Source organism: Hemitrygon akajei, chromosome 2 (assembly GCF_048418815.1).
Source record: "Hemitrygon akajei chromosome 2, sHemAka1.3, whole genome shotgun sequence".
NCBI classification, from domain to species: domain Eukaryota; kingdom Metazoa; phylum Chordata; class Chondrichthyes; order Myliobatiformes; family Dasyatidae; genus Hemitrygon; species Hemitrygon akajei.
The window spans coordinates 181,729,228-181,744,260 of NC_133125.1; the positions used below are offsets into that span (position 1 = coordinate 181,729,228).

The following is a 15,033-nucleotide window of genomic DNA, read 5'->3' on the forward strand; positions in this document are numbered from 1 at the left end:
CTTTAGAATACTTCCTCATCTTTGGGATGTTTCTATCCTGTGCCTTCTGAATTGCCACCAGAAATTCCTGCCATTGCTGTTCTGCTGTCATCCCGGCTAGGTACCCCTTCCAATCAATTTTAGGCAGTGCCTCTCTCATTTACTCCACTGTAATGCCTTACATCTGATTTCATCTTCGGCCTCTCAAACTGCAGAGTGAATTCTATCATATTATGGTCACTGCCTCCTAAGGATTCTTTTGCCTTATGCTTCTGAATCAAATGTGGTTTATGACACAAGACCCAAACCAGAACTGCCTCCCCCTAGTGGGCTCAACCACAAGCTGCTTTAGAAAGATATATCATAGGCATTCTACAAATTCCCTCTCATAGGATCCAGCACCAACTTTATTTTCCCAAACTACCTGCATACTGCAATCCCCCTTTACTACAGTAACACTGCCCTTTTTATACTCCTTTCTATCTGCTATTGTAACTTCTATGCTACATCCTGGCTACTCTTTGTTGGTCTGTATATAACTCCTGTCAGGGTCCTTTTACCCTTGCAGTTTCTTAAATCTACCCACAAGGATTCTGCATCTTCCAATCCTAAGTCATCTCTTTCTGAGCCACCCCCACTACCCACCTGCCTGTCCTTTTGTATATCCTTGGATTTTAAGCTCTGAACTATGATCTTTCAGCCACATCTCGGTGATGCCCATGCCACTCCTGCCAATCTCTAACTGTGCTACAAGATTATCTACCTTATTAATACAGTGTGCATTCAAATATAACACGTTCAGTCCTGTATCCATGACACTTCTTGATTTTTCTCCCAGAGTACACTTCAGTTCATCCCACTGACTGCGTTTGTCCTTCCTTACAGTCTCACTACACACTGTATCTCCTTATATATCAACTGCCCCATCGTCAGCCCTATCATTCCAGTTCCCATCCCCCCTCCCCGCCAAATTAGTTTAAACCCTCCCTAACAGCTTTTGCAAACCTGCTTGCAGGATACTGTTCCCCCTTGGGTTCAGGTGTAACCTGAACTTTTTGTACGGGTCAGAGAGCGGTGGCTGTGTGGAACGAGCTTCCAGTAGAAGTGGTAGAGGCAGGTTCGATATTGTCATTAAAAAAAAATTGGATAGGTATATGGACAGGAAAGGAATGGAGGGTTATGGGCTGAGTGCAGGTCGGTGGGACTAGGTGAGAGTAAGCATTCGGCACGGACTAGAAGGGCCAAGATGGCCTGTTTCTGTGCTGTAATTGTTATATGGTAATACCTTTCCCTATGTCTAGAAATCTGAAATATTTACCCCTGCGCCAATTCTTCTGCCAAATCATCCTATTCTTACCCTCACTGCTGCGTGGCATAGGCAGAAATCCAGAGATTACTACCCTGGAGGTCCTGCTTTTCAGCTTTCTACCAAACTCTCTACGTTTTCTCTTCAGGACTTCCTCCCTTTTTCTACTGATGCTGTCAGTACCGACTTCTGGTTTCTCATCCTCCCCTTTTAGAATGCTGATATGAGACATCCCTGGCACCCGTGAAGCAACATAGTGTCCAGGTATCTCTTTCATTTCCACAGAATCTCCTGTCTGCTCCTCTAACTAATGGGTTGCACTTGAATCCGAGGGGTCCAATATCTTGGCAGGAAGGTTTGCTAAGGCTATTGGGGAGAGTTTAAAGTAGAATTGCTGGAGGGTGGGAATTGAACTGAAGAGACGGAGGAAGAGGCTGTTGGCTCACAAATAAGGAAAGCTCGGAGACAGTGAGAGGGAGGATAGGCAGGTGATAGAGAAGGGGTGCGCTCAGACCAATGGTTTGATATGAGTCTATTTTAATGCAATGAATATTATGAACAAAGCCGATGAGCTTAGAGTGTGGATCAGTACTTGGAACTATGATGTTGTGGGCATTACAGAGACTTGGATGGCTTAGGGGCAGGAATGGTTACTTAGGCTTTAGATGTTTCAGAAAGGACAGGGAGGGAGGCAAAAGAGGTGGGGGTATGGCACTACTGATCAGAGATAATGTCACGGCTACAGAAAAGGAGGAAGTCACGGAGGGACTGTCTACTGAGTCTATGTGGATGGAAGGGGAAGAAACAGGAAGGGGGTCAATAACTCTACTGGGTGTTTTTTATAGACCACTCAATAGTAATGTTAGGGACATTGAGGAGCAGATAGGGAGACAGATTCTGGAAAGGTGCAATAATAACAGGGTTGTCATGATGGGAGATTTTAATTTCCCAAATATCGATTAGCATCTCCCTAGAGTGAGGGGTTTAGATAGGGTGGAGTTTGTTAGGTGTGTTCAGGAAGGTTTCTTGACACAATATATAGATAAGCCTACAAGAGGAGAGGCTGTACTTGATCTGGTATTGGGAAATGCACCTGGTCAGGTGTCAGGTCTCTCAGTGGGAGAGCATTTTGGAGACGGGGATCACAATTCTATCTCCTTTACCACAGCATTGGAGAGGGATAGGAACAGACAAGTTAGGAAAGCATTTGATTAGAGTAAGTGGAAAGATGAAGCTATTAGGCAGGAACTTGGAAGCATAAATTGGGAAGAGATGTTGGAGGAGGCAAATACGGTGGTGGAGGCAGATACGATAGGGTTTTAAGAGACTCCTGGATAGGTACATGGAGTTTAAAAAATAGAGAGTTATGGGCAATCCTTGGTAATTTCTAAAGTAAGTACATGTTCGGCACAGCATTGTGGGCCGAAGGGTCTGTATTGTGCTGTAGGTTTTCTATGTTTCTATGATTTCCTAACACTACTGCATTCCTCTTCTCCCTCTCCCCCATCTTCCCTTCTGAGCCACAGAGTTAGTGCCCAGGACCTAGGCCTCCCCTGGTAGGTTGCTGCTCCCTCCCCACCCCCAGAACAATATCCAAAGTGGTATACTTAATATTGAGGGTAATGGCCACATCTTCATAGCTTCATCTTTCCAGTACTGTGCACTGGGGTTTAGAAGAATGAGAGGGGATCTCATTGAAAACCATCAAATATTGCAAGGTCTAGGTAGATTGGATGTGACTTCCAATAGTGGAAGAGTCTGGGACTAAAGGGCACAGCCTTTTAGAACAGAAAAGTTAAAGTCTGTCCCAAGCCTTATAGGCTCATCAGGCCAGTGCTTATGCCAGTTTCCGTGGCGTGAAGCAATTGAGAGTACAAGACTTACCCCCCTCCCCCCCCCAGATAGGACGCCAGTCTATCGCGAGGTTAAACCCCAGCATTTTGCCAGTATCCATTTTCAGCTGGGTGGACTGCAGCAATGTGTGGTTAAGTGCTCTGCTCAAGGGCACAACACGCTGCCTCAGCTGGGGCTTGAACTCTCCAACTTCAGATCGCTAGTCCAACGCCTTAACCACTTGGCCACGCGTCACTTTTAGAACAGAGATGAAGAGCAATTTGTTTTATCCAAAGAGTGATGAATCTGTGGAATTAATTGCCACACATGGCTGCAGAGGCCAATTCACTGGGTATTTTTAAAGTGCAGTTTTGTAGGTCTTTGGTTAGTCAGGTTATGGGGAAAAGGCAGGAGAATGGGATCGGGAGGGACAATAAAGCAGCCATGATTGAGTGGCAGAGCCGACTCAATGGGTTGAATGGTCTAGTTCTGCTCATATTCCTTATGGTCTTATGGAGTTTAGCGAGGCATTTGAAAAGGTCCGACATGGTACACTGGCGCAGATGTTTAAGGCGCATGGGATCCAAAGTAAGCTGGCTGAATGGATCCAAAGTTGGTTTGGTGATAGGAAGCATAGGGACTTGGTGGAAGGCTGCGATTAGTGATGTATGGCAGGGATCAGTGCTGGATCCCTGCTGGTTGTGATATATATAAATGAACTGACTGCGAATTTCAGATTTGTAAGTTTGTGAATAACATGGAAAATGGCAATGTTGTGCAGTGAGGAAAGTTGTACAAGGCTACAAAAGGATAGAGATCAGATGGAAAGCTGGACAGAGTGTTGGTAGATGCAATTTAATCCTGACAAATGTAAAGTAATGCATTTTAGGAAGTGAACATAGATAGGGTATATATAGTAAATGGCAGTGTGTGGAGGAATATTAATGAACAGAGAGACTGAGAGGTTCAACTTCATTGTTCCCTGCAATGACAACTCAGGTAGATAGGGTGGTGAAGAAGGCACGTGGCATGCTTGCCTTCTTAGCTCAGGGTACAGCTTCGAAGAACTGGCATATTATGTTGCAACTTTTAAAAAAACAATGATCAGACAGCATTTGGACTATAGCAGGCAAGTCTGGTCATCAGACCAATCAGATGAAGTTTATGCTGGAGTCAATGCGGTGGAGATTCATCAGGATGTTGTCTGCTCTGGAGGACTTTAGTTCCAGAGAGACTGGGTAGTCTGGGCTTGCTTTCCCTTGAGTGGCGGAGTCTGAGGGGTGACCAGATATGAAATTATAAGGTAAAGAGTCAGAATCATTTTCCCATTGAGGGATATCAAAAACAATGGGTGTAAGCTTGTGCTGGAGTAGGAATTTTAAAAGGGACCCCTTTTTTTTAAGGTCGATATCTGGAATTTGCCGCCAGAGAAGGTGGTGGGACATGACAGAATCACTACATTTGAACGATGTTTAGAGGACACTTGGATAGGAAGTTAAAAGAGATTAGTGTAGATGAGCATGGATGTGGTGAACTGAGGGGTGCTGATGCCTCTAAATTTGTGCTACACTGATCCACACAATAGAGCATATGTGGCATAACCAAAGGGGCACCAAGAGGAAAGATCAAAGTGAACCATGAACACTGTTGAAACTGATCACAGGCAAAAAGAAACTCTGGACACACACACACTCTCAACAAAACAGCAACAGTGGCACATTTCTTGGCTCTTCAAGGTCGTCCACCATTCAACATGAAAACAGGGCATCCTGATGTAAAATGGGATCATATTTCAGACAAGAAACACAGAAAGCATTTGCACACAAAACTCATTCCTGTCTGCTAACACCAGAATCTTGTTTTTATTTAATCTTTGTAGACTTAGTTCCCTATTTCAGTTACTGTTTTAATCGCTATCAGCTGGTCTCCTGTGGCACTGCTCACAGTTATCGCAAGGGGTGTAGGGGATAGGAAGAGTTTGGACGATGAATACCTTGAACGATGAGCGACTATTACCTTGTTTGTGTCATCCATATCCTCGGAGTTTACCCACACCCGTCTATGGTCACCTGTGGAGGAGGCAGGAAAAGAATTTTTAATCTTTGCAGGTACAATATTGACATTTAAAAGACATTTGGGTAAGTACACTGATGTGGGCTGACGTGATGAGGTAGGCTCCATGGTCCGCACAGGTGAGTGAGGCTGAAGGACCTCTTTCCATCCTATATTAGTCTATGATTCTAATCTTGGTTTCATCTGGAGGCAGATTCACATAAAACGCCATACAGAATCAGATTAGTCTGCTGTCATATCCAGCAGCGTTTCAATGTCATTCTTTGCTCATGTGAAGCTCACAGATTAAACAGAAAACAAGGTAACAATAAAAACAGAGACGAGCGCAAAAGCAATGAAATGATGCAAGATGTAGTCGTGCAAAAATAAGACCATAAGACTTAGGAGCAGAAATAGGCCATTTGACCCATTGAGTCTACTCTTCCATTTATTATCCCTCTCAACCCTATTCTCTTGGCTTCTCCTCATAATTTTTGACACCCTTACTCATCAGGAACCTCCACTTTAAATATACCTAACGACTTGGCCTCCACAGGTTCAGCACTCTCCAAACAAAATTTGATATAAATTACTTCAAATAAATTAAATTACTAAGCAATTCCTCCTCATCTCTGTTCTAAGTGACGTCCTTGTATTCTGAGGCTGTTTCTTCTGGCCCTAGACTCTCCGAATATTGGAAACGTTCTCTTCATGTCCATTCTAGGTCCTTCAATATTTGGTAGGTAAAATCGGTCTCATCTTTTGGGGGTACATCGAAGAAATAAATTGGGGTTGAAATACAATGGTTATCATTCTTTATGGTGAAATGTTCATGCAGAAACACCCAAGGTCAAACTTTCATTTTTAGATAACCTTGCGTTTTAAACAACTACGCTGCAAGTCCTGATGAAAAGTCAGGCAGAAGGGTTAGAAAACATTAATTAGAAGAGAGAGCTGCTGTCTTGGTAATGGAGAAGGGTAGATGTAATTCGGATGCAAAGAATTATGAGTCAAGAGACACTAACAGTTTCCCTTAGAAGCAGGGTCATCAACTATGGGACAGATTAAAGATAATATGGAAATACCGTAGCATAGCAGTTAGCATAATGCTATTACAGCACCAGCAATCAGTGAACAGGGTTCAATTCCCGCCGCTCACTTTAATAAGTTTGTACGTTCTCCCCATGCCCGTGTGGGTTTCCTCCCACAATCTAAAGACATATGGGTTAGGATTAGTAAGTTATAGGCATGCTATGTTGGCACCAGAACCATGGCGATACTTACGGATTGCTCAGCACATATTTGGACTGTGTTGGGCATTGACATATTTTAATGTATGTTTTGATAGATTTGTGACACATAAGTAAAGCTCATCTTCATAAAGTTTGAAAACAAATGGTTGGTGGGTATCTGGAACTTATTGTCTGAAAGAGGAAAGAATGGAATTCTTGCTTGCAAACACGAGGAAATCTGCAGAAGCTGGAAATCGACAGTGCTTCTCCTTATAGATGCTGCCTGGCCTGCTGTGTTCCACCAGCATTTTGTGTGAATTCTTGCTTGGTTTTGTTTGGGATTGATGATGTACTACTAGATACACAGAATGATGCAGTGGTTGTGGTTTAGGAAGAGAATATTTGCTTCACTGAGTCTATGCTGGCTCCTTGTACAAAAGTCATATCTGTTTGATTCCTCATGATTCTACTTATAAAAACTTCCCCTCTGGGGGTTCAGAAAGCTAGGCGGAGTGAAAGGAAGGTAGATTATCAACTACATGCGATCAGCACGCTAGATTTCCATTGATTGAAACATTGTGCTCCCTATTGTCTATTAATCTTTACATTAGTCAGGATACGTGGTGTGCATCATTAATAATATCTGAACACTATTAATGGCTGCAACAATAAATAATCACTCCATTACCCCCAAGGGCGAGTCAGATTGAATGATGTAACTCACCATCGACAGACCCAAACTCCCGTTCATGAGCCCGGGTCAGGATCTCCTTGTACAGGGCCTCAGCTTGTCTGTATTTGCCTTGTTTCAAGTAACAGGAAGCCTGGAATAAAGGAAATACAGCTGTATACAGTCAGTCATCCCAAACATCAATCGACGTACCAATTACTACCTAATGTGTTATTGGTAGATTCCAAAATAATTCCAACGTGCTATGCCCCTTCTTTACCCTCTGTCATCAGATTCTGAACAGTCCATGAAGAGGCTGGAACTTTATTCCTTGGAGTGCAGGAGAATGAGAGGTTACTTTAAAGAGGTGCATAAGATCATAATGGACGTAAATAGGGTTAATTGCGAACAGTTTCTCACCACGTAAGGGTAATCAAGATCTGGAGGGCATGGGTTTTAGGCAACTTTATTCTCACAGATGGTTTTCATATATGGAACAAGCTGCCAGAGGAACTGGTTGAGGCAGGTACAATAACAACATTTAAAAGACACTTGGATAATTACATGGATTGGAAAGGTTGCCACATGGGCTAAAAGTGTGCAAATGGGGTGATCTTGGTGGGCATCACAGCTGGCATGGACAAGATGGGCTGATGGGCCTATTTTCATGTTATATTACTCCCTTGTGATTCCTTTTTACACTATTTATCCATTTCTGGGAAGTTGGTATGACTGTGCCAGATACAGCTTCTGACCTATTGTTCTGCTAATCTCAGAAGTGTAAGAAGCCCAGAGGGTAGCCAGTCCTGGGGTTGGAGGCCCAAGGTTAATGGCCTCTCCCCAGCACACCTTTAGGTTGTGTTGGTTGTTAACACAACATATTTCACTGTATGGCTCAATGTACGTGGAATAAATAATTCTGTGATTTCCTCTTGCTCAGCAAGACAAAGGAGCAAATTATTGACTTCAGAAGAAGGAAACCAGAGGTTCATGAGCCAGTCCTCATCAGAGGATCAGAGGCAGAGAGGGTCAGCAACTTTAAATTTCTTATCATTTCACAGGACTTGTCCTGAGCCCAGCATGTAAGTGCAATTACGAAGAAAGCACAGCAGCGCCTCTACTTAGGAGCTTGTGAAGATTCGGTATGACATCTAAAATTTTGATAGACTTCTATAAGTGTGTGGTGGAGAGTGTATTGACTGGCTGCATCACAGCCTGGTATGGAAACATCAATGCCCTTGAATGGAAAATCCTACAAGTAGTGGATACAGCCCGACCCATCGCAGGCAAAGCCTTCCCCACCACTGAGCAAATCTATGTGGAGCGTTGTTGCAGGAAAGAAGCATCCATCATCACGGACCCCCACCTTCCAGGTCATGCTCTCTTCTCGCTGCTGCCATCAAGAAGGTGGTACATGAGCCTCAGGGCCCACATCACCAGGTTGAGGAACAGTTACTATCCCTCAACCATCAGGCTCTTGAACCAAAAGGGATAATTTCACTCAACTTCACTTGCCCCATCACTGAAATGTTCCCACAAACTATGGATTCAATTTCAAGGGCTCATCATCTCTTGTTCTTGATATTTATTGCTTGCTTGTTTGTTTGTTTGTTTATTTATTTATTATTATTTCTTTCTCTTTGTATTTGCAGAATTGTTGTCTTTTGCACACTGGTTGAATGCTCAGTTCAAAGGTTCGAAGGTCCAATTTAACGTTGGTGCAGTCTTACATTGATTCTATTTTGATAGCTATTCTGGATTTATTGAGTATGCCCACAAGAGAAATCTATGAGTTGTATATGGTTATATATATGTACTTTGATAATAAATTTACTTTGAACAGGAGAGGGGAGATAATTTAGCCACTATTCACTGTTACGGTGCGAAGTGTGGACTTCAGGAGAGGGCAGGGATCAGGAAGAACTGAAATGTTCATCTTCAGAATCTGAATCAGATTTACTATCACTGGTATACAGTATGACATGAAATTTTGCAGCGGCAGTACATTGCAATACATAATTAAAAACCAGCAAATTACAATAAGAAATAAATTTTTAAAAATTAAATTAAGTAAGTAGTGCAAAAAGAGAGCGAACAAAAAGAAAGCAGTACTGAAGTAGTGCAGATGGATTCATTGTCTATTTAGAAATCTGATGGGTGGAGGGGAAGAAGCTATTCCTAATCTGTTGAGTATTTGTCAAGTCAAGTCACTTTTATTGTCATTTCGACCATAACTGCTGGTACAGTACACAGTAAAAATGAGACAACGTTTTTCAGGACCATGGTGTGACATGACACAGTACAAAAAACTAGACTGAACTACGTAAAAAAACAACACACAACTACACGAGACTACAGACCTACACAGGACTACGTAAAGTGCACAAAACAGTGCAGGCATTACAATAAATAATAAACAGGACAGTAGGGCAAGGTGTCAGTCCAGGCTCTGGGTATTGAGGAGTCCTATAGCTTGGGGGAAGAAACTGTTACATAGTCTGGTCGTGAGAGCCCGAATGCTTCGGAGCCTTTTCCCAGACAGCAGGAGGGAGAAGGGATTGTATGAGGGGTGCATGGGGTCCTTCATAATGCTGTTTCCTTTGCGGATGCAGCGTGTAGTGTAACTGTCTGTGATGGCGGGAACAGAGACCCCGATGAACTTCTCAGCTGACCTCACTATCCGCTACAGGGTCTTGTGATCTGAGATGGTGCAATTTCCAAACCAGGCAGTGATGCAGTTGTTCAGGATGCTCTCAATACAACCCCTGTATTGAGGATGAGGATGAGGATGGGGGGTGGGAGATGGACTTTCCTCAGCCTTCGCAGAAAGTAGAGACGCTGCTGGGCTTTCTTTGCTATGGAGCTGGTGTTGAGGGACCAGGTGAGATTCTCTGCCAGGTGAACACCAAGAAATTTGGTGTTCTTAACGATCTCTACCAAGAAGCCGTCGATGTTCAGTGGGGAGTGGTCACTCCATGCCCTCCTGAAGTCAACAACCATCTCTTTTGTTTTGTTCACATTCACAGACAGGTTGTTGGCTCTGCACCAGTCCATTAGCCGCTGCACCTCCTCTCTGTAAGCTGACTCGTCGTTCTTGCTGATGAGACCCATCGCGGTCGTGTCATCGGCGAACTTGATGATGTGGTTCGAGCTGTGTGTTGCAACACAGTCATGGGTCAGCAAAGTGAACAGCAGTGGACTGAGCACATAGCCCTGGGGGGCCCCCTGTGCTCAGTGTGATGGTGTTGGAGATGCTGCTCCCAATCCGGACTGACTGAGGTCTCCCAGTCAGGAAGTCTAGGTTCCTTCAGGTTGTCTTCAGGTTCCTATACCTTCTCCTTGATGGTGGTAATGAAAAGAGGGCAAGTCCTGGGTGATGGGGGTCATTTATGATGGATGCCGCCTTTTTGAGGCACTGCCTTTGAAGATGGAAAGTTGGCATTCAATTCAAGCGGTCTAGAATATAACAGCAGAGATGGGATGCTGAGAGGCTTAATAAGGCACTGGTGAGGCCTTACTGGTGAACAGTTTTGGGCTTCTTAACTAAGAAAAGACATGCTGGCATTGGAGAGGGTTCAGAGAAGGTTCACAGGGTTGATTCTGGAAATGACAGGGTTATATGATGAATGTTTGATTGCTCTGGGCCTGTACTCGCTGGAGTTTAGAAGGGTGAGGGGGGGAATCTCATTGAAACCTTTCGGATGTTGAAAGGCCTAGACAGAGTAGATGTGGAAAGGATGTTTCCCATGGTGGGGGATTCTAGAACATGAGGGCAGAGCCTCAGGATAGAGGGGAGTTCATTTAAAACAGAGATGCGGAGACATTTCTTTAGCCAGTGGGTGGTGTATTTGTAGAATTTATTACCACAGGCATCTGTGGAGACCAGGTCGTTGAGTGTATTTAAGATGGAGATTGAAAGGTTCTTGATTGGCCATGGCATTAAAGATTATGGAGAGGCCGAGAAGTGGAGCTGAGGAGGTGAGAAAAAAAGGTTCGGGGGGCCTGGTGCCTATGATGGAGTTTCAAAGTTCCAAATAAATTTATTATCAAAGTATATACAGTGGCTTACAAAAGTTTGGGCACCCCGGTCAAAATTTCTGTTACTGTGAATAGTTAAATGAGTAGAAGATGAACTGATCTCCAAAAGTCATAAAGTCAAAGATGAAACATTCTTTTCAACATTTTAAGCAAGATTAGTGTATTATTTTTGTTTTGTACAATTTTAGAGTGAAAAAAAGGAAAGGAGCACCATACAAAAGTTTGGGCACCCCAAGAGATTTGAGCTCTCAGATAACTTTTACCAAGGTCTCAGACCTTAATTAGCTTGCTAGAGCTATGGCTTGTTCACAGTCATCATTAGGAAAGGCCAGGTGATGCAAATTTCAAAGCTTTATAAATACCCTGACTCCTCAAACCTTGTCCCAACAATCAGCAGCCATGGGCTCCTCTAAACAGCTGCCTAGCACTCTGAAAATTAAAATAAATGATGCCCACAAAGCAGAAGGCTATAAGAAGGTAGCAAAGCATTTTCAGGTAGCCGTTTCGTCAGTTCGTAATGTAATTAAGAAATGGCAGTTAACAGGAACGGTGGAGGTCAAGTTGAGGTCTGGAAGACCAAGAAAACTTTCCGAGAGAATTGCTCATAGGATTGCGAGAAAGGCAAATCAAAACCCCCATTTGACTGCAAAAGACTTTCAGGAAGATTTAGCAGACTCTGGAGTGGTGGTGCAATGTTCTACTGTGCAGTGACACCTGCACAAATATGACCTTCATGGAAGAGTCATCAGAAGAAAACCTTTCCCACGTCCTCACCAAAAAAAATCAGCGTCATAAGTTTGCAAAGGAACATCTAAACAAGCCTGATGCATTTTGGGAACAAGTCCTGTGGACTGATGAAGTTAAAATAGAACTTTTTGGCTGCAATGAGCAAAGGTATGTTTGGAGAAAAAAGGGTGCAGAATTTCATGAATTTCATGTCAGAATTTCAGAATTTCATGTCTCCAACTGTTAAGCAAGGGGGTGGATTGATCATGCTTTGGGCTTGTGTTGCAGCCAGTGGCACGGGGAGCATTTCACTGGTAGAGGGAAGAATGAATTCAATTAAGTACCAGCAAATTCTGGAAGCAAACATCACACCGTCTGTAAAAAAGCTGAAGATGAAAAGAGGATGGATTCTACAACAGGATAATGATCCTAAACACACCTCAAAATCCACAATGGACTACCTCAAGAGGCGCAAGCTGAAGGTTTTGCTATGGCCCTCACAGTCCCCCGACCTAAACGTCATCAAAAATCTGTGGATAAACCTCAGTGCATGGAAGACGGCCCAAGAATCTCTCAAAACCAGAAGCCTTTTGCAAGGAAGAATGGGCAAAAATCCCCCAAACAAGAATTGGAAGACTCTTAGCTGGCTACAGAAAGCGTTTACAAGCTGTGATACTTGCCAAAGGGGGTGTTACTAAGTACTGAACATGCCGGGTGCCCAAACTTTTGCTTCGGGCCCTTTTCCTTTTTTTTTTATTTTTATCTTCTACAGTTTCAAAATAACAAAAAAGTAATCTTGCTTAAAATATTAAAGAAATGTGTCATCTTTAACTTTATGCCTTTTGGAAATCAGGTCTTCTTTTACTCGCTTAGCTATTCACAGTAACAGAAATTTAGACCAGGGGTGCCCAAACTTTTGCATGCCATTGTATGACATTGTATACTAGCCTGAGATTCATTCTCTTACAGATATTCACAGTAGCACAAAGAAATACAATAGAATCAATGAAAAACAACATGCAAAGTCTGATAAACAACCAATGTGCAAAAGAAGACAACAGTGCAAATACAGTCGGCCCTCCTTATCCATGGGGGATTAGTTCCAAGACCCCCTGTGGATACGAAAAAATGCGGATGCATAAGTCCCTTATTTAACCTGTCCCAATGCGTTGGTCTTTAGGACCCAGCGGAACCCCGGACTTTATTTAACCTGTCTCAGTGTGGTGGACATTAAGACCCAGCGGTGCAGCTCCGAATCCGTAGTGTTTCTGTTCACAAGAATAATCACGATCACGATTGAAAATAAGGTGGATGTAATAAAGCGATCAGAAAGAGGTGAAACGCCATTGGTCATTGGAAAAGCGTTAGGCTACAGTTGGTCAACGATTGCAAGAATTTTAATGGAGCATGTGAAAGGCCCTGCCCCAATGAAAGCTACAATTATTACTAAGCAACGCAGTGGTTTAATTATTGAAATACGTATGTTTCTTAAGTGTTTTATATGCATAGAAAAGTAAAATATGTACTATATACTAAGAAAAATGTTTGACCAACTGACGCTAAATAATACCGGATGTATCTGTTCCCACTTCAAATCTGACTTAAAGACGGACTCAGGAACGGAACTCGTTCATAACCCAGGGACTGCTTGTACTTTTAAGTCATTTCTAGATTACTTATAATACCTAATACAATGTAAATGCTATGTAAATAGTTGGTATACTGTATTGTTCAGGGAATAATGACAAGAAAAAAATAGTCTGTACATGCTCAAACAATGAGTGCTGGAGAGAGAACTTCCGGGTTTTCCTGATCCGCGGTTGGTTGAATCCGTGCATGCGGAACCCGCGGATAAGGAGGACCAAATGTACAGAAAAAAAAATTAAATACTTAAATAATCGTGAGAACGAGTTGTAGACCTTCTGTCCCACTGACTGTCACCTGTAAAGGACTACACGGGGAAATGGGCACCCACTGTGATACTGTGTAGTGAGGTGATTTTCTCACCAAATTGTTCTTTGTCTTGGCCACATTGGGGTCTTCTGGTCCCAGTTTGGTCTGGTAGATCTCCAAAGCTCTTTGGTAGTAGTACTCCACCTCCTCATACTTGCCCTGATTCTGGCACAGTAGTGCCAGGTTATTCAGTTGCTTCGCCACGTCGGGGTGGTCCTTGCCCAGCACCTGCAGGTTCACAACGCTAAACTCAGCAAAGCTCATTAGATACAAGAAAATCCTGCACTTACACAGTACTTCAAATCCCTCAGAAAATGCTTCACAATTAATTGGCTTGCGGTGCAGTGTTGCTGTTATAAGGGCAGACAGCCAGCACGTGGAAAGGTTTCAGTGAGATTAACGATCTGCTAGTATACTGTCTGGAGTTACAGAGAATGCTAGTCAGGACACCAGCAGAATACACTGCTCTTACAATCACACCTCACCTTTTGACCGATCACATCTGTGCTGACTCAAACAACTGTCCACTTGCTTTACAACAAATAATCTGTTGATAGAACTCAGCAAGTGAAGCAGTATCTGAGGGAGAATAGGAACTGTTGATGCTATGAATCAACTCCATGCATCAGGAGAGTCCCTTGCATATCCAATTAGTTTCTCTGTACACCTTCCCTTTTGCATTTTAACCATACAACAATTTATTTTTGGAAGTTCTTACTGAATCCAGTTCCTCAATTGTCCACCATCTTGTGCCCTTTGTCACATCCACCTATCAGCTCACAGCCTCTGCCACTGTCTCCACCAGCCTATTCCCTCCTCCTCACCCAGATCCACCCTTCTGATCATCCCTTTATGCTGGCTGTCTCACCCCTATTCTTTCAGTACAGATGAAGATCTCAACCTGAAATGTCAACTGTCCATTTGCCTCCACAGATGCTGCCTGACCCGCTGAGTTCCTCCAACTTTTTAATTTTGCTCCAGTTATTTATTTATTTAGAGATACAGGATAGAAACAGGCCTTACTGACGCAATGAGCTCACACTGCCCTATTACAGCCATGTGAACAATTAACTTACTAACCTGCATGTTTTTGGATTGTGGGACGATGTCGGAGCATTCAGCCTCTGCCACATCTTGCTACCGTTACCAGGAAAGAAGTGCAAGGATAACTCAAGACATGGTTCTACAATACTCAGTGACCACCTGGAGCTCTGCTGGTAATTAGGAGTTCCACACAAAGCTTG

At 43.2% G+C, this 15,033-nt stretch overlaps 1 protein-coding gene across 4 annotated transcripts in view; it reads right to left on the bottom strand.

Moving 5' to 3' along the window:
* Positions 1-15,033, bottom strand: part of klc3 (kinesin light chain 3) — a 150,494-nt gene that overhangs the window by 48,857 nt on the left and 86,604 nt on the right. For all 4 annotated transcript variants that reach the window (XM_073033317.1, XM_073033326.1, XM_073033335.1 and 1 more), the window contains 3 exons: positions 13,844-14,017; positions 7,127-7,226; positions 5,135-5,187 (listed from right to left, as the gene is read on the bottom strand). In XM_073033317.1, the coding sequence (XP_072889418.1) occupies positions 5,135-5,187; positions 7,127-7,226; positions 13,844-14,017 (327 nt within the window). The remainder of the gene's footprint in view (positions 1-5,134; positions 5,188-7,126; positions 7,227-13,843; positions 14,018-15,033) is intronic.